The sequence below is a fragment of the Rana temporaria genome, chromosome 2 (genome assembly GCF_905171775.1).
Source record: "Rana temporaria chromosome 2, aRanTem1.1, whole genome shotgun sequence".
Classification (NCBI taxonomy): domain Eukaryota; kingdom Metazoa; phylum Chordata; class Amphibia; order Anura; family Ranidae; genus Rana; species Rana temporaria.
In genome coordinates this window covers 351,092,781-351,114,862 of record NC_053490.1, presented here as the reverse complement: position 1 = coordinate 351,114,862, position 22,082 = coordinate 351,092,781, and the positions used below count along the sequence as shown (strand labels likewise).

Below are 22,082 nucleotides of genomic sequence, written 5' to 3'. Positions count from 1 at the left end.
AATACTGTCAAAGATCTAATCTCCTCACTGTGTGACGTATCTTTCCCACTGTCCCCCCTAGACCTTCTTCTGGGTCTTTCAATACCCTCCTGGCCTAGACACTTACAGACCATAGTAACGCACATTTTAATTGCAGCCAGGCTGGCGATAGCAAGAAATTGGAAATTAATCCAACCGCCCCTTTTAAAAGATGTCATTCGCATACTTAACGCTCATTTCCTGATGGAATTTTCATTCGCCAAGGCTAATCTGTCTACAAACGACTTTAACTTGTCTTGGGGAAAATGGATTGCTGATCATAGAAGTGCCCCACTACGTTAATTACACCACTGTCATCTTACACGTTTAAACGTTATAAATGACCGTCATGTTTTTTTTTTTGTCTTATTCATCCCAATCCATCTTCCCTTTCCCCCTTCCTGGGTGGTACACGGCCCCCCCTTTTTATATTTTGTTGATAACTCACTCCAGCAGCTATTACATATGTCTCTCCACAAGCTTAATATGATTTATACGATATTTCCCTTTACATTTATGTATATGCAACTGTAGTCCCTACAGATATACTTCCTGTCTTACTGTGGCACCTCGCAGATACACAATACTACAACTTTGCTCTTCTGTATTTTCTGTTTATTTTCTTTCCTTTAATGTCTATCACTGTTTATTGAGCCAGGGTATGCCCAATTGTTTTGTATACATTTCCCTTTTTCTATATAATAAAAAACCTCAAAGTTCAAAACAGGTCCTGATAGATGATTCCACACTGTTAATAACTATAGATGTGTAATCTCTATATACAAACATAAAGCAAATAGACGCATTGGCAGCGGTAGCATGGTCCCTAAAAAAACATTCGGAACTCAAGTTAAAACAAAGAAGGTTTATACTTGAGGGCCTGAGGATGGCCATGAAGAATAATTTATTTTGGCACAACCATAAGTATTACAGTCAAATTAAGGGGGTAGGTATGGGGAAACAAGTATGCCCCAAGTGTGGCCAACATTTTCTTGAATAAGTGGGAGGATGAAGAGATTTTCGGAAAATGCTGGCCACACATACAAACGATTTATTGATGATATCCTAATTATATGGAAAGGCAGCCGGGAACAGCTGAACGGTTTCATAGAACATATTAACACCAATCAGTATGGAATCAAATTCACAGTCAATATACAACCTGATGTAACCCAGTTCCTAGATCTGGAAATATTCAAAGTTGGAGAAGAACTGCATACAAGAACACATTTCAAGGAAACTGACCGTAATGGGTATATACCGTTTGGGAGTTGCCACCATCCACAGTGGAAAGGGGCTATACCCAAAGGCCAGTTTATTAGAATCAAACGCAACTGCAACTCCATGAATGATTACCATTCACAGACGAACACCCTGATCGACAGATTTGTCGACAAAGGATACGACAGAACAAGATTGCAACAAACGAGAATGGAAGTAGGATCTCTGAATCGGGATGAAATGCTAAAGGAAAAAGTGAAAAAAACGCTCAAAAAGAACGATGTAATGTTCATAACGGGCTTCAATGCAGAATACCAAGTGGTGGAGAACATCATAAGAAAGCATTGGCCCATTATCTTAGGGGACCCACAACTTAACAAAATCTTACCAACCAGACCTAAATTTATATACAGGAGGGCTAAAAGAATTAGAGACACCTTGGTTAAAAATGTACCAGATCCACCCAAAAAGATGACATTTTCTTGACCAGAAGGGTTTTTACGGATGTGGGAGGTGCAAACCTTGCCGCACCACGAAAGGACAGAGGAAGGTTGAACATTTTCAATCACATACCAACAAAGAGAAATTTTAAGTGGATAAGCTAATAACGTGCAGCAGTACACATGTCACATATGTATTGGAGTGTGATTGTGGGCTGCAATACGTGGGCAGAACCACAAGGAAACTTTCAGTACGAATGGGGGAGCACATTCGAAATATCAAAAAAGGGTTCATATATCATAGTGTGTCATTACACTTTAAACAAAAATATAATAAAGATCCTAGCAAATTGAAATTTTACGCCATAGACAGAATAGAAGAAAATTGGAGAAATCTAAATTTAAGAAGGGAGGTATCAAAGAACGAAACCGAGTGGATTTTTAAATTAGACACACTTAAACCCAGAGGAATGAATGTGGAACTAGATGTAAATTGCTTTATAGAGGACTATTAGCAATTTGCGCATACATATATGGAATTTTTTCTGGTATTTTCAGTATTTCAAATTTTATATATGTATATATGTATATATGTATATATATATATATATATATATATATATATATATATATATATATATATATATACATATATACATACATACATATATATATATACACACACACACGGAATTTTTTCTGGTATTTCCAGTATTTCAAATTTTATATATATATATATATATATATATATATATATATATATATATATATATATATATATATATATATTTTTTTTTTTATATATATATTTTTTATATATTTTTATAAATTGTTTTACACATTTTTTTCCTAACGGAATGATATGTTAAAAATAGGAAACAATCCTCCCAGGCTTCGATTACAAGTATGTCCCTTTAAATATTTTTCCTTTAAACACAAATACAAAATCTAGCATTTAAAGTAATGATAATGCTAGTTGTATGTATTGATCAAGGCAGAAATAGTACAAGTATAGCAAGGTACCAGCAATGGTAATTCCTAGAAATAGATTAAGTATAAAGATACGAGTCACACTTGGGATAAACAATATCTGTTTGACCTTAAAACACAATTTTGGAAGAGATTTGAAGTTTTGTTTTTTGTTTTATCGATGTAAAGTGTCCCTGGCAGCATCAATCTTAGACACTGACGGCTAGACAGGGACATCACCAATAGTTAAGATGGCCGATTCTGCACTTCCGGCGATAGAAAGGCAGCAAAGGAAAACACATACAAATAGGGAGGGCGCCAGAAACAAAGATGGCGAATCGTGAACATCCGGCGCCATAGCAAAGATGGCGGTGAATGGACTTCCGGCGCGGATTGGATAAAACTAACGCAAACAGAGTAGGTGTGCTGCGGGGAACATAGCAGCAAACAAAAACAAAGGGAGATGGCGGCATAATGCACGCACAATGCGCGCATGCATAATAAGGACATCACAGGGCCAGAAAATGTATACAGCACATGAACACTCGGCACCATTAGTTAAAATGGCGACCGAGTGTATTAACATTAGGGATCCAGTATCCAAAATGGAGGTAGCGGTACTTACGGCGCCATCAGTCAAGATGGCGGCCGGAGCACTTTCTGCAATGGGTGACCACACAACACATCTTTCAGCCAGTTTGATGGGGTATAAATACAAGCAAGTAAGAAGTGTCCACAGCTTTCCTGATGACGCATAAACTGCGAAACGCGTAGAAGCTGTCTGGACACACAAGGAAGGGGAAACATACCAATAACGCTGGGACCGCGTGTAGCAACACACGTGGTCAGGAGCGGGGCTTGTACACCTTCCGAGACACCACACAAACGCTGGTCAGCGGCTAAAACGGTTGAAACTGCCAAAGATACTCAGTGCCGGTCAGAGGCTCTTCTTTCTGTAAGTGTATATGTTTTTAATATTTTAATAAATTAATTTTACATACTACACTATGATGAGCCCCTTGTCTTTGAGGAAATAAGGACATCTTGTAAGAGGGAGAAGGAGGAACACCAGTGACGGAATGAGAAAGACACCATTGTGGGGCTTATTATTATCCGGGGTCTGGTGAGTGTTGAGTTCATCCATTGGTGATGGTGGCACATCATTGTCGGGTGGAAGAGATAGCTGCACCTTTCTATATGTAACCAGTATTACCAGCATTTGAACCCACATACCCTATTGGACCACATGGGACAATAGAAATATTGACTGCTGTTCTAGGGTTGGAGTTCCCAGTGCAGTCGGTGCACTTTGTATTTTATATTTGGGACTTTTTTTCACTTCAGCTTTCTGATTTCTTGTTTGTATTACGGTTTGGTTTTTTTCACTGTGGCCAGCCTTGAGCCTCAGAAAGGGCCATTTTCTTCCATGCAGGAATATTATGGTGCATTGAAGCTTAACCCCCCTGGCGGTATGATTCTGTCTGGAATTACGTACCAAAAGCGGTACAATTATTTGCAAGGAAATTTGGTGATTTGTACTGTAGGCCTGCAATTCTTAGGAATAACTCACTTAAATCTGACCAAACAAGAATCTAATAGGCATCCCGGGTATGACATTTTTTTTAAAACAAAATTATAAATTATAATATAATAAATAATTATAACAAATAATAATATAATTCTAATAAATTATTCAATAATGTAATCAAATCAAAAACACTGAAATTTTCTCAGTTGCAGAATTGTTACTGTCATTATTTTATTTTTTTTTATGACGAATTTCCCCACAAATCGCTATCGCACAATTCTGCAAGTGATTATAATTTATTATCGCTGTTTTTTTAGCTGATCTAAAACCATTTTTGACATAAAGGGACACTTTTGGTTGCTATGGACAATCTACAGTTTGCAGGGAGAAAGAAAGGTTTTTATTATATAAAATGACATGTAGGGCACTGGGCAGACCACTAGGGACAAGGGGGGGTGTGTTTTTTTTTTACATACAGTACTGTAATCTATAAGATTACAGTATACTGTATGTACTGTGTTTGTTTACCTTTTTGAATTTGGCGCCGATCTCCGCTCCCGTGCGTCGTAACGTCGCAGGGAACGGAGATCGGCGGCACCGGAGGACGCTGTGTGAATCGAGCGAGGTCCCGCTCGCTCACACAGCGCGGTGACATCGCTGGATCCAGGACAAGGTAAGCCAGCGCACGCTGCAGGCTCTGTATATCTACCCCGAGCGTGACTCGGGGATACCGATCGCAGCAGAAAAAACCCACCCCGAGTCACGCTCGGGGATACCGCCAGGGGGGTTAAGCTGACATCAAACTTTGGGGCGCACCTTAAGTAGTGTGTTCACAGCACTATTTATGTTATACATATGTATTGAATTTCACATTTATATGTATATATTTTATTTATATTTGTATTTATTAATTTTGGTATTAGATTGATTCACATAAGTTTATTCACATAACATATCGGGCATATAGCTGTACCTGATATAATATATATATTTTTTATATATTTTTTTACATGGTTGCTTGTGCACTAATATAGTTCACAGTATATAAAGCATTCCCAGAGAGTACTTTGGAGAGTTAGATCAGCACAATAACATTTTCCTTTCTATAAATGAACAAATACATATAAATAAAAATGCACATGTGAAAAAAAAAATAAAAATAAATAAACAATAATAAATGTAAATAATATTACAAAAATATATAGAAAAAAAATGAAAAAAAAATATATTAGAAAAAGAAAAATAACAAGAATAAAATAGAATAAACAAAACAAACAAAAATAAAATTAATAATAAAAAATCAATAAAATGTAAAGAAAAGGAAAAAGAAAAAAAGAGAGAAAAGAGAAAAAAATATTATGTAGATACCGAGATAAACACGCTGTCAAGTGCAAAACGTTGTGTATAAGTTAACACCAAAAGCTCTGGCCAATCTCAAAAGGTGATTAAAATCACCTATGCTCAAAAAAAGCTATAACAGTCAATGCCTATATATTACATATTTCTGGGACCTGACAGAAAGCCTAGTTCGCTTTAGTCACTGGCCATGTTGAGCAAAAGTGGCATAACTACACCTTCTACGTAGAAAAAAAGGAGAGAAAACAGACAAAAAGGGGCCAAAGAAAAAAAGGGCCCAAGAAAAAAAAAGTTCATGGTATAGAATTATACCCAATGGGCTATCACTCTAACCAGACAATGGCAATGAATAAAAATGCTTACTGGATATAGAGATGTACAGAACTGTTCGCCGGCGAATAATTTGCGGCGATTTTTGCGCGTTCGCCGATGCGCGCGAACATATGCGCTGTTTGATCCGCCTCCTATTAATTATCATTGAGTAAACTTTGACCCTCTACCTCACAGTCAGCATACACATTCCAGCCAATCAGCAGCATACCCTCCCTCCCTGACCCTCCCACCTCTCGGGCAGCATCCATTTTAGATTCATTCTGAACCTGCATTCTTAGTGAGAGCAGGGATAGTGTTGCTGCTGCTGAATTGATAGGGAAATCTATAGCTAGGCTAGTGTTTTCAGTGTCCACTCCAGTCCTGAAAGACTCATCTGATCTCTGCTGTAAGGACAGCACCCCAAAAAGCCCTTTTTAGGGCTAGTATATCAGTCAGCTTTTTTTTTTTTTACTGTAATCTAATTGCAGTTGCCTGCTAGGCAGCGTGTGTCAGGATCACAGCGTACACTGTGCCCAGTGCCACCCACCACTCATCTATCTTGGTGGCACAGTAGATCACTTTTAAAAAAAAAATGTTATTACTGCAATAGAATAGTAGTCAGTTGCCTGGCTGGCAGCGTGTGTCAGGGTACAGCGTACACTGTGCCCAGTGCCACCCACCACTCATCTATCTTGATGGCACAGTACATAACATTTAAAAACCCCCCAAAAATTACTGCAATAGAATAGTAGTCAGTTGCCAGCGTGTGTGAGGCTCATAGTGTAAACTGTGCCCACTTGCCCAGTGCCACCACTCATATCTGGTGGCATAGTATATTAAATTTAAAAAGAAAAAACACAATTTTGACTGCAATAGAATAGCAGTTAGTTGTCTGCAGGCGTGTGTCAGGCCTACAGTGTCTACGCTGCCAACTTCTGCCAGTGCACAGTGCCACTCATATCCGGTGTCACAGTAGCTTGCACGCATAGTACAACGAAACAAAAAAAAATTACTGGCAGAGGCAGGCCACCCCGCAGGCGCTGTCGTGGTCGTGGTGCTGTGATTCCCTTTGGCCCTACAATAATGCCCAGTGTTCAGAGGCCACGTACCCTGAACTCGAAAAGTTCTGAGGACATAGTTGACTGGCTAACACAGGACACCCAATCTTCTACAGCTTCCGCTCATAACCTTGACACACCATCCTCCTCCAGCTCAGCTTCGGGCACCTCTCAAGTTACCACTCGCCCCCATGCCACCACCACCAACACTAGCATCACAGCTGCTTCACTTGATCTGTCAGAGGAGTTATTTACACATCAGTTGGAAGAAATGAGTGATGCGCAACCATTATTGCCAGAGGTTGTAGATAAAAGGGATAAGACTCAGTCAGGCAGCATTACACACATGGACGTATGGTGTGATGATGTACCCGCTGCTGCTTCCTTTGCTGAGTTGTCAGATACAAGTGAAGTGGTTGATGATGACGATGTGTCTGGGGATGTCACGTGGGTGCCCGCTCGAAGAGAAGAAGAGGGGGAAAGCAAGGAGCTAGTGGCACAGTCAGACAGCATGTATCGGCACCCGGGGTCAGCCAGACAGCACGCCAATCAACGCATGCTGTTGCCACCACCAGAATGCCGGCATTGCAAAGCTCAGCAGTGTGGCATTTTTTTTTGTGTGTCTGCCTCTGATAACAGTGATGCCATTTGCAACCTGTGCCAAAAGAAACTGAGTCGTGGAAAATCCAACACCCACCTAGGTACAACTGCTTTGCGAAGGCACATGATCGCACATCACAAACGCCTATGGGATCAACAATTGATGAAGAGTACAAGCAGCACACAAGATCAAAGCCACCATCCTCCTCCTGGTGCAGCATCTTTAGTCACTTCAACCACTGTTGTCCTCCTTGCCCCCTCTCAACCATCCGCCACTCCGTCTCTCACCTTGAGCAGTTCCTTCTCATCTGCCCACAGTCAGGTATCTGTCAAGGACATGTTTGAGCATAAGAAGCCAATGTCACAGAGTCACCCCCTTGCCCGGCGTCTGACAGCTGGCTTGTCGGAACTCTTAGCCCGCCAGCTTTTACCATACAAGCTGGTGGAGTCGGAGGCCTTCAAAAAATTTGTAGCTATTGGGAGTGGAAGCTAGTGGAAGCTACCCGGCCGAAATTTCTTTTCACAAAAGGCAATCCCCAACCTGTACTCTATTGTGCAAAAGGAAGTCATGGCATGTCTGGCACACAGTGTTGGGGCAAGGGTCCATCTGACCACTGATACCTGGTCTGCAAAGCACAGTCAGGGCAGGTATATCACCTACACTGCGCATTGGGTAAACCTGCTGACAGCTGCCAAGCATGAAATGCGTGGCTCTGCAGAGGAGTTGGTGACACCGCCACGACTTGCAGGCAGGCCTGCTGCCACCTCCTCTACTCCTCCTACTCCATCCTCTTCGATAACCTCCTCGGCTGAGTCCTCTTCTGCTGCTGCGTCTTTCTCCACATCAACTGCACCCCCCCAGCTCCCCAGGAGCTATTCCACATCACAGATACGACAGTGTCACGCCATCTTGGGGTTGACTTGCCTAAAAGCAGAGAGTCACACCGGACCAGCACTCCTGTCCGCCCTGAACGCACAGGTGGATAAGTGGCTGACTCCACACCAACTGGAGATCGGCAAAGTGGTGTGTGACAACGGAAGCAATTTGTTGGCGGCATTGAATTTGGGCAAGTTGACACATGTCCCGTGCATGGCACATGTGATGAATCTGATTGTACAACGCTTTGTGCATAAGTACCCAGACTTACAGGACGTCCTCAAGCAGGCCAGGAAGGTGTGTGTCCATTTCAGGTGTTCCTACACGGCCATGGCGCACTTTTCAGATATCCAGCAGCGAAACAACATGCCAATGAGGCGACTGATTTGCGACAGCCCGACACGTTGGAATTCAACACTCCAATGTTCGACCGCCTGCTCCAACAAGAAAAAGCCGTCAATGAGTATTTGTATGACCGGGGTGCTAGGACAGCCTCTGCGCAGCTGGGAATTTTTTTGCCACGTTACTGGACGCTCATGCGCAATGCCTGTAGGCTCATGAGTCCTTTTGGAAGGAGGAAGAGGAGTCAGAGGAGGAATGTGGCTTTGAGGAGGAAGACCAACCACAGCAGGCATCCCAGGGTGCTCGTTGTCACCTATCTGGTACCCGTGGTGTTGTACGTCAGTGGTCATCAACCCTGTCCTTAGGGCCCACTAACGGGCCAGGTTTTATGTATTACCTTGGGGGGTGCAGACTAGAATACTGCAATCACTGAGCAGCAAATAATATCACCTGCGATGTATTTCAGTTATCTTGCAAACCTGAACTGTTAGTGGGCCCTGAGGATGGGGTTGATGACCACTGTTGTACGTGGCTGGGAGGAAGAACAGACCTCCAGGGTCCACCCTCAGAGAACGACTCGACCGACAGGTAGCAGACTACCTCGCCTTAACTGCAGATATCGATACTCTGAGGAGCGATGAACCCCTTGACTACTGGGTGTGCAGGCTTGACCTGTGGCCTGAGCTATCCCAATTTGCGATAGAACTTCTGGCCTGAAGTGTCCTTTCAGAAAGGACCTTCAGTGCAGCAGGAGGTATTGTCACTGAGAAGAGAAGTCGCCTAGGTCAAAAAAGTCTAGATTGCCTCACCTTTATTAAGATGAATGAGGCATGGATCCCGAAGGGACTGACAGTGGGCGATACATTTGACTAAAGGCCTGTTGAGATGAGCTTCCTTGGGCTACAAATGGTATACACGCTGTTGTATTTTATCTCTGCATGCCGGATGACTTGCGTGACTTATCCCCCACCAAATAGGGTTCAAGCCGCAATGTTTTAGTGCACTTTCTGCCTGGAGAACATCAATTTTTCTGCCCGCTGCTACAGCAGCAGCTGCAATACCTACTTTTTCAGGCATGTGTACATGCCTAATTTTTCTGGCCTCTGGTGTTGCACTGTGGCTGCAAAAACAAAACAAAAAAAAAAGGCACATACATGTGTCAATTCCCCTTCGTGATCATTACCTTGTTGTGGTGAAGGGGCTTGCATATCACAATGAAGTGACCACCTCTGAGTGTGTTGGCAATGGCAATGTTGGCACACCCCAGATAAGGTCGTTGCTTCATTGTGATCAGACCAAAAGCGATCGGCTGGATAATTTTGCGTAGAAAAAAAACATGAATTTTCTTTGTGATCATCTAAGGAGATCATTAAAGCCTACTAGGCCAACAATGGGCCCACACTGCAGAATCATTGTTTTCTGGGTCACTTAACTGTCACTGAACTACCTCAGCACGACCATAGGCTTTAAAAAAAAAAACATTGCCTGCAATCTCCAAAACGTTCATTGACGTCAGTGAGGACAAGGAACAGGACATGGCTAGCTTGGTATCCAACCTTGTGTAAATGGGGAGTTTGCGGTTGTGCAAATGGACTGTTTGCAGGTGTTTGCAGTGCGTTAAACGGGGAGTTTGGTCTGTCAGAGTTTGGTCTGTCACTGTGAACCCTAACCCTACTACAGACAGGGTTAGGGTTACAGATAGGGTTAGGGTTACAGACTGTAACCCTAACCCTATCTGTAACCCTAACCCTATCTGTAACCCTAACCCTACCCTAACCCTATCTGTTACCCTAACCCTAAACCTATCTGTAACCCTAACCGTTACCCTAACCCTAAGCCTTACACTACCTGATCGATATAACATCATACTTGATGTTTTAAAGCACGTTATTCCAAACAATTTATGAATGTTAGGTGATTTATGTCCTTTATGGATTAAAAACGGACTCTGCGACAACTACGTAATTTTCCATGGTTTTATCATGGATCCCCCTCCGGCATGCCACAGTCCAGGTGTTAGTCCCATTGAAACAACGTTTCCATCATTATTGTGGCCGGAAAGAGTCCCTGTGGGTTTTAAAATTCGCCTGCCCATTGAAGTCTATGGCGGTTCGCGCATTCGCGAACATATGCATTCGCAATCGCCGTCCGTGAACGCAAAATTTTAGGTTTGCGACATTATTAACTGGATACAGTTAAACCTATATACACATATCATCGGTGTGTTGTTATATACGATCGGGGAAAGAAAAAAATGATAAATGAAAAAAGCAAACTATTATCTATTCTTAATAAAACATGTGAGAGATTGATTAGTGTTAAGTCCCCCAGGTTGCACCGTACCTAAAGTATATATCCAATACGCCTCACGGCGGAGGAGTAATCGATCACCTCCCCTATTAGAATGAAAAAAAAAAAAAATGGAGGAACACCAACCATAGGATGGACTATGGGTGTCCTAAGGTATTACGGTGCCACGTCCTAGCATAAGTAGAGCATTTTAATTTTTGGAGGAATAATGGACTTTATAGGCACCAATGGTTAACACAAAGTATAAAAGTTATTTATTGATACAAGCCCAGAAAACTGGGTAGTTGAATCAACAATTACAGTACAGAAAAACAATATATAAAAAAAACATAGATTTTACTACATTAAAAACATTGGTAAGCATAGAATATCTCTAAAATGCTAATGACCCAGAGGGGTTATACTGAAACCACAAACAGTCCACAAGGGACAACAACAACAGTTGATGAACAAACGTAGACTTCAATTGGCGTTTTTTTTTATAAATAGGCTCTACATGTTTCGCATGTTACTGCTTCTTCAGGAGCTTAAAAAGAAAACTTTCTGGAAGGAAAAACATAGACTATTATTGGTTTCAGATTTTAATTTATCATTGTGTGTTTTATAAATAGAGACAAATAGTATTCCTTGTGCATAAGAGCACCATAATGTATGACTCAGGTTGCCACAGACTGCCATGCGAACGGTGCGAAAAAAGGGTTCAAGTGAGGGAGGTGTAGGGACATGCCACATACCCATATAGATAGAACAAATGTGTTCAGAAGTGACCCGTCTTCGCCAATATAAAAGGTTGGCGAGTGATTACGGGTGTGCCTAAATATTGAGGCAGGAGAAAAGAAAAGTATATATATATATATATATATTGCCGGTGATAATAGAGGCAGGGAAAGATGATAGCGAAGCTCCACAAGTCACCAGTAGGGAGTGATAGTTAACCGCTTTGTGTATAGAAAGAAGCGAGGTTTTATCATAAAAAATGTAGTGAACCTACCATCCACGATAATGGATAAGAAAAAATAGGATTTCCAATGGAAACTCTGGATCAATGGAGTAACAAGTTCCAGGTATCAAAATGGATATAGGTGTGTATTTTCAGACAGATATAGGCTGGTATATAAATCTAATGGAATAAAAGGTAAAAAATACTAATAAGATGATAGGGCTCTTCCATCGCATAAGTGCAGATAAAGTCCCCAATCCAAAGACCCATATATACATACCCAGATGTATGAGACACAGCAAATGCAGGGCTAGTCCAAAATTAGGAAGAAGTGCAGGATCATATGTATATGCTGCATATATGTAAGTGAAGGGGAAATGTTCCCATAAAAGTTAGGAGAATATCCCGAAATTGTGGGGACCAGACCATTTAGAGCACAGAGGGATAGCGACTTCCCAGGCTTGGGTGTGAGAAATACTCACCACAGATAAGCGAATTACATACATTGAAATTGTAGCACTTAAAACACCCAGTCTTCTGAGATATCTTAGGTGCGATTTTAGCATACTTATGTCGAGGATCTGTCTGTACCAAATGGTCACGCAGTGTCCTTCCTTGTTTATACGCCATCATCGGTCTGGTTTTAATCGCAGGTCCTAAGGACCTATCTGATTGCAATATGTTAAGATTACGTTGAGTAGCACGTTTGATTGATGGTACCTGACTCTTGATTGAATGTATGAACAAACAAAGGGCAAGTAATATGGCTGGAGGTCCTACTGCTACCAACCAGTGCCTTATCAAGAGCCTGATCCAGGACTGATCTTGGGTATCCCTGTTCCAGAAATTTGTGATACATGGTATCAAGCTCTTTCTTTTTATCTTGCTCATCTGAGCAGATGCGTAGAACTCGTACAAACTGAGATTGGCAGGTTATTACGTAAATGTGTGGGGTGTGCGCTCTGAAAGTGCAACAGGGTGTTTCTATCGGTAGGTTTGGTGTATAGGGATGTAGTTATAGCACCATTGGTAATGGTAATGAGCACATCAAGGAATAAAATATGCTCACCTGAAAGTTCTGGATTAAATACTATCCCTGGAAAAACAGTTTAGGAACTCTACAAATCTACCAAAGTCAGCCTTGCTCCCCATCCAAATAAAAAAAAGATATCGTCAATGTACCTCATCCATTTTTTAACATATTTACCGTATAGGGGTGTCATGGTCTTACCTCCTTGCAGGCTTCTTATCACTGACATGTGCTGGCAGCCATCTTGCTTCTTGGGGTTCTTATAACTTACCACACCCTGCGGCTCCTCCTTCCCACTGGGAGGAGCTGGATGCTCAGCATATATATATGAGGGCAGCTGCAGCATTCCCTTGCTTGGGCCTCTCGTCTACACTCTCCTGTGATTGTGCTGCTTGCTCTTGGTTACCGACCCGGCTTCCACAGACAAGCCTTCTGGCTCCTGATCCCCGGCTTCGTTTCACCACCTCTCTCTGTCTACGGACTCCGGCTTGGCTGACTCCCATTCCTGGCTATCGACCCTGGCTCCGGTGGAAGACTCTGCTGACTGTTTAATCATCCGTTTGGACTTTAACCTTGCTGTTTGGTTTTTAATAAAGCCTTCCTATTTAATTTACCTGTTGTTGTACGTCTGATTCATGCTTCCGTGACAAGGGGGGACAGATAGATGTACACTTCGAGATAGCCAACAAATAAGTTGGCAAATGAGGGAGCTGAAGAGCTCCCCATGGCTGTCCTAAATCTAAAGTGATTGTTAACCAAGATGAACTCAAGACATTCTAATATGTAATATGTAAGCACTTGGTAACCCAGGGGAACCCTGTTTGGTCAAAAAGTATTCAACGGCCCGTAGGCCGGCCTCATTAGGTATACAGGTGTATACCTAATGAGGCTGAAGATAAAACGGTTGTAGATAAAAATCCATAACCTGAGCCAATGGTTGGGTAATGGAACCAGTACCGGAAACAATAGGCCGAAATTTAAGTGGCGCAATGCCTTTATGGATTTTAGGTAGTCCATAAATAAATGGCACACTATAAAAGGCCGCCTGCAAGTTATCCTTGTGTAGTGTGTTGCGGTGGTTAAGAGAAGACAGAGATAGAGTGTCATTTATTGCAGGTAGATAGAGCAGGCAGGCAGGCTAGTCAGTTAGAGTTACAGTGTGTAGAGGATATATATGCATCCCAGGTGTTGTATATATATATTTATACACTGTATTGAGTTTAGATAGATCCGCTCTTCCTAATTTACTGACATGCAGGCAGGTGATTGCGCTAGCTGCAGTAGTCTCACGTGGTGTACTGTCCGTGTCCTCTGCAGTGTGCACCTAAAGCTATGTGGTGTGTGTACTGTCTGTGTCCTCTGGTGTTTCTCATATTTACTCTTAGAGGCAGGGATCTGCTCATATTAATACTACAGGCAGGGGATATTTCTACAAATACTTTCACGTGGTGTACTGTCTGTGTCCTCTGCAGGCCATTAGTATGTCTGGAAGGACAACAAGGAGTGGCAGAGAATCACAAGCCAATAAAAGAGGGCAAGCAGGCTCTGCATCTAAAGGCAACAGTGCTGGTTGTTGACACTGTGCATCCTCATCAGCACGTGGCCGTGGGACACACTCGTCCTTTTTTTCGGCAGCTGGCCACGTTGAGCCGCAACATGACGAAGACGATAGAGGAAGGCAGTAACGTGAGCCCAGAGAGAGGAGGTGCCCAAGAAGGACAGCAATCTGGAAAATTTCCCTGCCACAGCTGCTGCAGCGCCGAAAGAAGTTCTTCCCCAGCCATCCACATGCCCAGCGGTTGAATGCTAGCTTAGCTAAACTGCTAGCACTTCAACTGCTGCCTTTTCAGTTGGTAGATTCTGCCCCCCTCCGTGAGTTTGTGGAATGTACGGTACCTCAGTGGCAAGTTCCCAAACGCCACTTTTTCACGGAAGGCGATTCTGGCTCTCTACCGGCCGGTGGAAGGCAATGTCCATGCCTCGCTGGACAGGGCGGTCAGTGGTAAGGTGCATATTACCGCTGACTCATGGTCCAGCAGGCATAGACAGGGACGTTGCCTATCTTTCACGGCACATTGGGTGACTCTGCTGGCAGCTGGGAAGGACACAGAACAAGGTACAGTAGAGTTGGAGGTTGTTCCACCACCACACCTCCAAAATGCTACTATTGGTTGCGACACACTGCTCTTCTCCACCCCCTCCTCTTCTTCCTCTGTGGCCTCTTCCTGTGCTGATGTGTCCTCGGAACCAGCAGTGCTCTGTAGGCGTTCAAGGGGCTACGCATGCAAAGAGATGCCATGTGGTGCTTGAGCTGGTGTGCTTGGGGGACAGGAGCCACACTGGGCCAGAGGTTCTGTCAGCTCTGCAGGGGCAAGCTCAGAGGTGGTTGACGCCACACCTGCTTAAGCCAGGAATAGTGGTTTTCGACAATGGCACCAACCTCCTCTCCGCCCTCTGACAGGGACAACTGACCCACGTGCCCTGTTTGGCTCATGTCCTTAACTTGGTGGTGCAGGTACCCAGGCTTACAGGATGTCCTGAAGCAGGCCAGGAAACTGTGTGCATTTCCAACAGTCATATAATGCCAGTGCTTGGCTGGCAGACCTCCAAAAAGGAATACAACCTGCCCAAGAACCGCCTAATCTGTCACATGCCCACCAGGTGGAACTCTACATTGGCCATACTGCAGCGGCTGCACACACAGCAAAGGGCCATCAATGAGTATCTGTGCCAATGTGGCAGCAGGACAGGGTCAGGGGAGCTTGTTTTTTCCCCCCATGATCAGGGATGCATGCACTGTCCTGTCACCATTTGAGGAGGCCACGAGGATGGTGAGCAGTGACAGTGCATGCATCAGTGACAGTGCATGTCCCTCTTATTCACCTGTTGGAGCAGACAGGGCCCTTGAGGTAGAACAGAGGGAGGAAGAGGACTTCCTTACCTCTCAAGGCCCCCTTTATCCATACAGTGTTCCTGCTTGCCCGCCTATCACACAGGACGAGGACAAGGAGGATTGTGTCAGCGTGGAGGTGGAGCCTAGCACTCAGCATCAGCAGCCGTCTTCAAGTCCCAAGAAACCCATGGACTTGTACGTGGCTGGAATGAGGTGGCTGCGGATCCTGTCGTCCTTAGTGACCCAGAGGACTCCGCACTGAATGACTCCGCAAACTTACATTGTATGGTCTCCCTGATCCTGCAAAGCCTGCGGAAGGATCCTTGTATTCGTGCTATCAAGGAGAGGGATCATTAGTGGCTGGCAACCCTCCTTGATCCACGTTACAAGAGTAAGGTTGCGGACCTTATCTTGCCAGCGCAGAGGGAGCAGAAGATGAAACATCTTCGGGAGGCCTTGCAGAAAGGTCTGTGCAACGCTTTCCCAGAGAATGGGAGGTTACAAAATCCTGGTGTCCTGGACAACGTGTTGCTGAAGCCTGATCAGACACAGGAGTGGTAGAGAAGGTGGCCGTCTGACGCGTTCAGACAATTTTTTAGTCTGCAGCCCCAAGGTATGACCAGTTCCAGCAACCATCGCCAGCGTCTGTTTTATATGATGCGAGAATACCTAGGGGCAAGATCAGACTTGGACACCTTTCCCACCGAAAATTCTCTGGCTTACTGGGTCTTGAGGATGGATCACTGGCCAGAGCTTGCACAGTACCCAATTGAGCAACTGGCTTGTCCTGCATCCAGCGTTCTTTCAGAACGCACATTCAGTGCTGCTGGAGGCTTTGTAACCGATTACAGTGTGCGCCTCTCCACCGACTCCGTCGATCGACTGACCTTCATAAAAATGAATCAGGCTTGGATCACCACAAACTACCAAGCATGTGATGGGGATGTAACTGAATAATTGTTTTTGAAATGTCAGATCCCTTCAAGACTGCCTATGCTGAGTGACTATACTGTTATGTTGAGTGACTATCCTTTTCCTCCTCAATGATCATGCTTATAGCTTGTAAGAACATTTTTGGTTCTGGGCACCGCCACCAGTGCCTAAGGCCCAATTTTTCTGCCCCTGTTTAACAGGGGCGTGTAATTACAACAATAATCCTTGTTTCACAAAAAAAAAAAAAATCATTTGTCATTGGGACAGAAAGTGAGGTGCAATCTTCTGAACAGATGCACACAGACAGCAAAACAAATGTTACAGGGGTTACCCTTCTCTATGTTTTCAGAAAAGCTTAAAAAAAGATTTTTTGGCTGAAAATACACTTTAAAAAAAGTACCAGTTCAAAATTACAAACAGATTCTACAGTCCCTGTTTTGTTTGCACCGCCTGTATACTGCTGTTTAAAGTATATAGAGCCAAAGGGGCTGGCAATGACCTGGGGGGAGGGGGGGGAAACCCATGCTACTTTTCTCAATGATTTTCATCCATATTGCAGGGAACAGACATTACATTAAAGCCGCAAGCAGTTTTAAATTACTTTTTTCTTATAGTAATCTCATTTTGTGCAGGGACAGTTCTAAACACGTGCCACTTGACAGGCATACTATAGACACCCAGCAGGTACGATATTTAAAGGAATTTTTTAATTTATTTTTTCACTTTAAGCATCATTAAAATCACTGCTCCAGAAAAAACGACCGCTTTTAAAAACTTTATTTTTACATTGATACATGTTCCCTGGGGCAAGACCCAGGTTCTCAAACCTGTTTTACGACAATAGCTTGCATATTAGGCTTTAAAATTAGCACTTTTGAATTCGAACGTTCGAGTCCCATAGAATTCAATGGGGTTCTAAATGTTTGCGCGAACGTTTGGTCTGTTCGAAGGTTCGGGTGCGAACCGAACGGGGGGGTGTTCGGCTCATCCCTAATCTCTACCCATACTACTATCTAATTAGAGGGCAGAGCCACTTACCCCAATACCTCACATCCTTTACACAATTCAGATCCCTCTTGCTAGGGACCTCTATGGGAGGCAGCAGCCCAGGAATTTTTCCTCAGCGCAGATTTAATAATTATACATAAAAGGGTGAAACTAGTTTTGGGTTGTCACACACTCTATCCCACACAGCCAGAGAATTAGATAAAAGTTGGAGCTAAAAAACAGCACCCTTTGCCTTGTTAGTTGCCAATTAACATAATTCAGTGGGACTTTAACCTCCTTCCTTTCAGTCGTTATCCAATCTGGCTTTTCTGACCAGGAATACAACGCGGATAGCTGAGCCAGCTACGCAGTCTGATCATAATGGCCCAGATGAGGAAGACTCAGATCCCCACTGTTTTATAGTCATTTAACACTTGTTTCAAAAGCCTGTAACCCTTTCCCCCCCACACATAGCATACAAGTTTAGACTGTAAATGTAGATAAATCTGATTGTACGACTGCTATGGGAAGGGACAGAAAATATAAAATAATGGGAAGAAGTGTAATTTGTATACACAGCCAGGAAGTTCATGTCCCGCCCATCCCTTAATACCCTCCTCCAGTTTAATTATATAAAAGACAGGTAGTTAGCCGTATACATGGATAATAGGGAGGACATCAGAGGAATCCCTGGATATGGGATATAATCGGACCAGCAGGGAAACTAAAATGCTTCTTGTAGTCTAGCGATCAAAGATAAGGGGGAATTAATATTCAAGACGACCAATTTATGTTCATTCATGGTGAGATGAGGAAGGGAAGCAAATTGGAAAATAATGCACATTTATGCATTTGCCCGTCGCAATCTACTCCATATGAGGGGAGAGGGGGGCCCTCCTGCCCAAAATCTTTGATGACTGAAACAGGCTTGGAATGAAAGCCCTGAAGCCCTTCCTCTCAACACCGGGTTTACATAGAGTGCTCACAGGATAGTAAGAAAGTCAATTCCAAAACCCCATGCCTCCAGCAGCCCAAATAGGCTAAAAGACTGAGTCAAAGGCTTTTTGGAGATTAATGTACAAAAGCATGGCAGTTTGAGTTTAAGTAGCTTGAGGTCGTTATTCATTAAAGAAATTGGCCTGTGGTTTTCAACCTCACCAGAGTCCTTCCCAGGTTTAAAGATCACGGAAATGAACATGTATTTATGTCAGAGTCAAGTTTTTGGCCCGCCCGCAGGGAGTTAAAGAATCTCTCCAGATGAGGGGCCAAAATAATAGCAAATTTTGGGCAATAGACTGCGGTAAACCTGTCTGGGCCAGGCGCCAAAGCACGCTTGAATGAAGAAAAAAAGACATTGATTCAACCAAAACAGCCAGGAAAAAAAAATCTATGGAATTCTGTTAGTGCCTTCTGCCGATCCTGGGTGTAGATCCTGGGTGTAGACTCCAGACAAGCAACAAATTTTAGGAGGTGCCGAAAAGTGTACTTTAGGGCTGAGCTTTGCAGCTAACAGAGCCAATAGAACAAACTATATAAATGAAAAAACAATGTTTGACAATAGGAAATTTATCAGATCTCTTACCATTCTTTGAGAACATGACAGTGCGAATAACTGTTATGTTCTTCTCTATATTCACTGGATTTGAAGAGTGTTCTTGAACGTTTAGTGTGGATATTACACCTGTAGTAGGTAAAGAGTAACAGTTAGTAAACTGTTCTGCTTCAAAAGGTTCATTACTTACATTAAAACAGAACGTAACCCATTATAGCCATGTTTTCTCTTCCCATCCCTTTCATGATTTTTTTTAAAATATCTTAATACTTTTTTTTTGTTCTGAAAGACAGCATTACCTGCTTTTTGGCCTAGGCTGGACCTTACTGCCTCCTGAGATTGCCACATCCCACCTATCTCACGAGGCAGTGTGTTACCAAGAGCTTATGTGTGCCGCAAGACTCGGCGCATGCGCAGACTCACCACAATTATGTTGGGCATCTACCGACATTTGGCGATTTCTGCACATGCTCACAGATGCTGAGGCCACTACAGTGCGTGCACATATAGCAGAAACTGGCAGCATTTGTGCGCATGAACAGAAATCCCCCGTGCATAAGCAGATGCTCCGTCAGGTCACAAAATACTTTGCACAGATTGGCAGTGTATCTGCACACACACAGGGGATTTCTGAAGATGGTTGCATGAAAGAGGGGCAGGAGGAGGGGATTGCTGCGATGGTGAAGTTCCAATTAGGGACAGCCTAAGCTGCTGTTTAGGACCCGATAGTGAGCTGTAGGATGCAAACTAAGAAGAATATTTGAATGGTGTTAAAACTACAGACAAAGAACGGAGCAACTTAAAAGGGGTTGTAGGGGGCGTGGCTACCGTGTAGCTGAATGGACGCCTGAGTCAGGAGCTCCGCTTCAGCGTCGGGGAAACCAGCACACCGAGGCATCGTGGGGTGTATAAAAACACCTACAACAACACCTACTAGCCCGCACATCTCCCGGGGATGACCAAGAAGCGGAAAAACGCCGCTCAGCCGGCGAAATTGGAGGATTTCTTCTCTCCCAGGCCTAGCAGCGTGTCCCAAGATGGCACCGGCCGCGTCCCTCCGGCCTCCGCCGGCGGATAATCCCTCTCCACACCGAGTCCGGGATCGAGGGATGGGGCTCAGCGTCGCTCCCCAGGGGCCTCCACCCCCCTCTCCTGCAGCCCGGTGAAGTCAAAACCACGGCTGTCGGCCGCACCGAGTGACTCTCAGGTCAGTGCTTTGCAGGGATCTATGGAGGATACACGTGAGCTCTCAGCCCCCATTAACACCTTTCCTACCTCCAATATGCCTGTGTCAGACACTACCCTAAAGGATATGTTGGTCTCCCTGCGCAGCTCTCTGCATGCTGACATGATGGAATGCATGAGAGGCTTTAAAACAGAAATGGGGTTGCTGGGCGGCAGGGTGGATCATGTGGAGCAGAAATTGGGAGAATATGCTTCCTCATACAATTCCCTAGTAGACTCTCATAATGACCAAGGAGACGAGGTTGCATGGCTCAGGGCAAAGGTCGCAGACCTCGAAGACAGATCTCGGAGGAATAATGTCAAATTGCGGGGTGTACCTAAGACTGTCATGCCTGCCCGACTCCAACAATATGCCCGTGAGCTTATGGGGTTATTCCTGCCCTCCACCCCTGAATCAGAACTGGTGGTGGATCGAATACACCGCCTGCCCAAACCTGCACACCTCCCTGACAACATACCCAGAGATGTACTGATGCGGGTGCATTTCTATCATGTCAAGGACCAATTCATGCTGGCTTTCCGCAAAAGTCCCCAGTCATCTGACCGCTATGCTAACCTACAAGTATATGCGGACCTCTCGCAGCACACGATGCAGAGACGCAGATCCCTTCTACCTGTCACGAAAGCACTACGCAACCACAACATTATCTACAAGTGGGGCCAGCCGACCAAACTCATCATAACCAAAGACGGCACCTCCAGTGTAATCATGTCCCTGGATGAGGGACTTGCCCTTCTTCGCAAATGGGACATTCTGCCCGAACACCCCCCCGGGGACGCAACATCCACATCTGCACCCAGGGCCCAGACCCAAGACGAATGGTCACTAGTGACGCGCAAACGAAACAAGAACAAATCATAAAACCCCTCTGCCTCGGGGATCCTGCTCTATTGAAGTTGTTCATTTGATTCCCTGACCCTATTGGAGTTTTGTTTCTCCACGAACTTCCCCCCCTTGCAATATGTGCAGCTACTCTGCATCCAGATCCCGGATGGGATCTTCCTTTTTATCCGTGCTACTGTTTATTTTTTTTCCAATTAACATTTTTTTATTTATATCATTTGGATCACAGGATACAGAGAAATGCAGGTAATAACAGTGGCTAAAGCATACACTTATCCAGGAGTACAGATATTACCCTTGCCCTTTATGGGTAGAGGGGGAGTTGAGGTTCCGGCCCTGGGGGGCCCTATTCCAAAAGCTGGCTCTACCATCAGATATGTCATCACATTTATGCATTTCAAACCTTTTTTTTGTTTTTTACCTCGGTGTCAACAGCAACACCAGAGCAGTAGGTTGTGTAAGAAGAAAAAAGGAAATCAGAAAAAGAAAAGAGAAAAGGGAGGGAAAGAGAAGGGAGATTTTAAGTTACCGCGCCTGCCACCTCGTCCGCCCCCCGCGGGTCCTCCCGCCGGTGCCACTCGCTCCAGACCTCGTCATGGGCATCCATGCGATTACGTATCCTAGCTG

The 22,082-nt window shown here is 44.0% G+C and overlaps 1 protein-coding gene across 1 annotated transcript in view; it reads right to left on the bottom strand.

Annotated features, from left to right (window-relative positions):
• ZC3H11A (zinc finger CCCH-type containing 11A) overlaps positions 1 to 22,082 on the bottom strand; it is an 810,109-nt gene that overhangs the window by 416,765 nt on the left and 371,262 nt on the right. Inside the window, exon 7 of the mRNA XM_040337594.1 lies at positions 19,397 to 19,495. Within this exon, the coding sequence (XP_040193528.1) occupies positions 19,397 to 19,495 (99 nt within the window). The remainder of the gene's footprint in view (positions 1 to 19,396; positions 19,496 to 22,082) is intronic.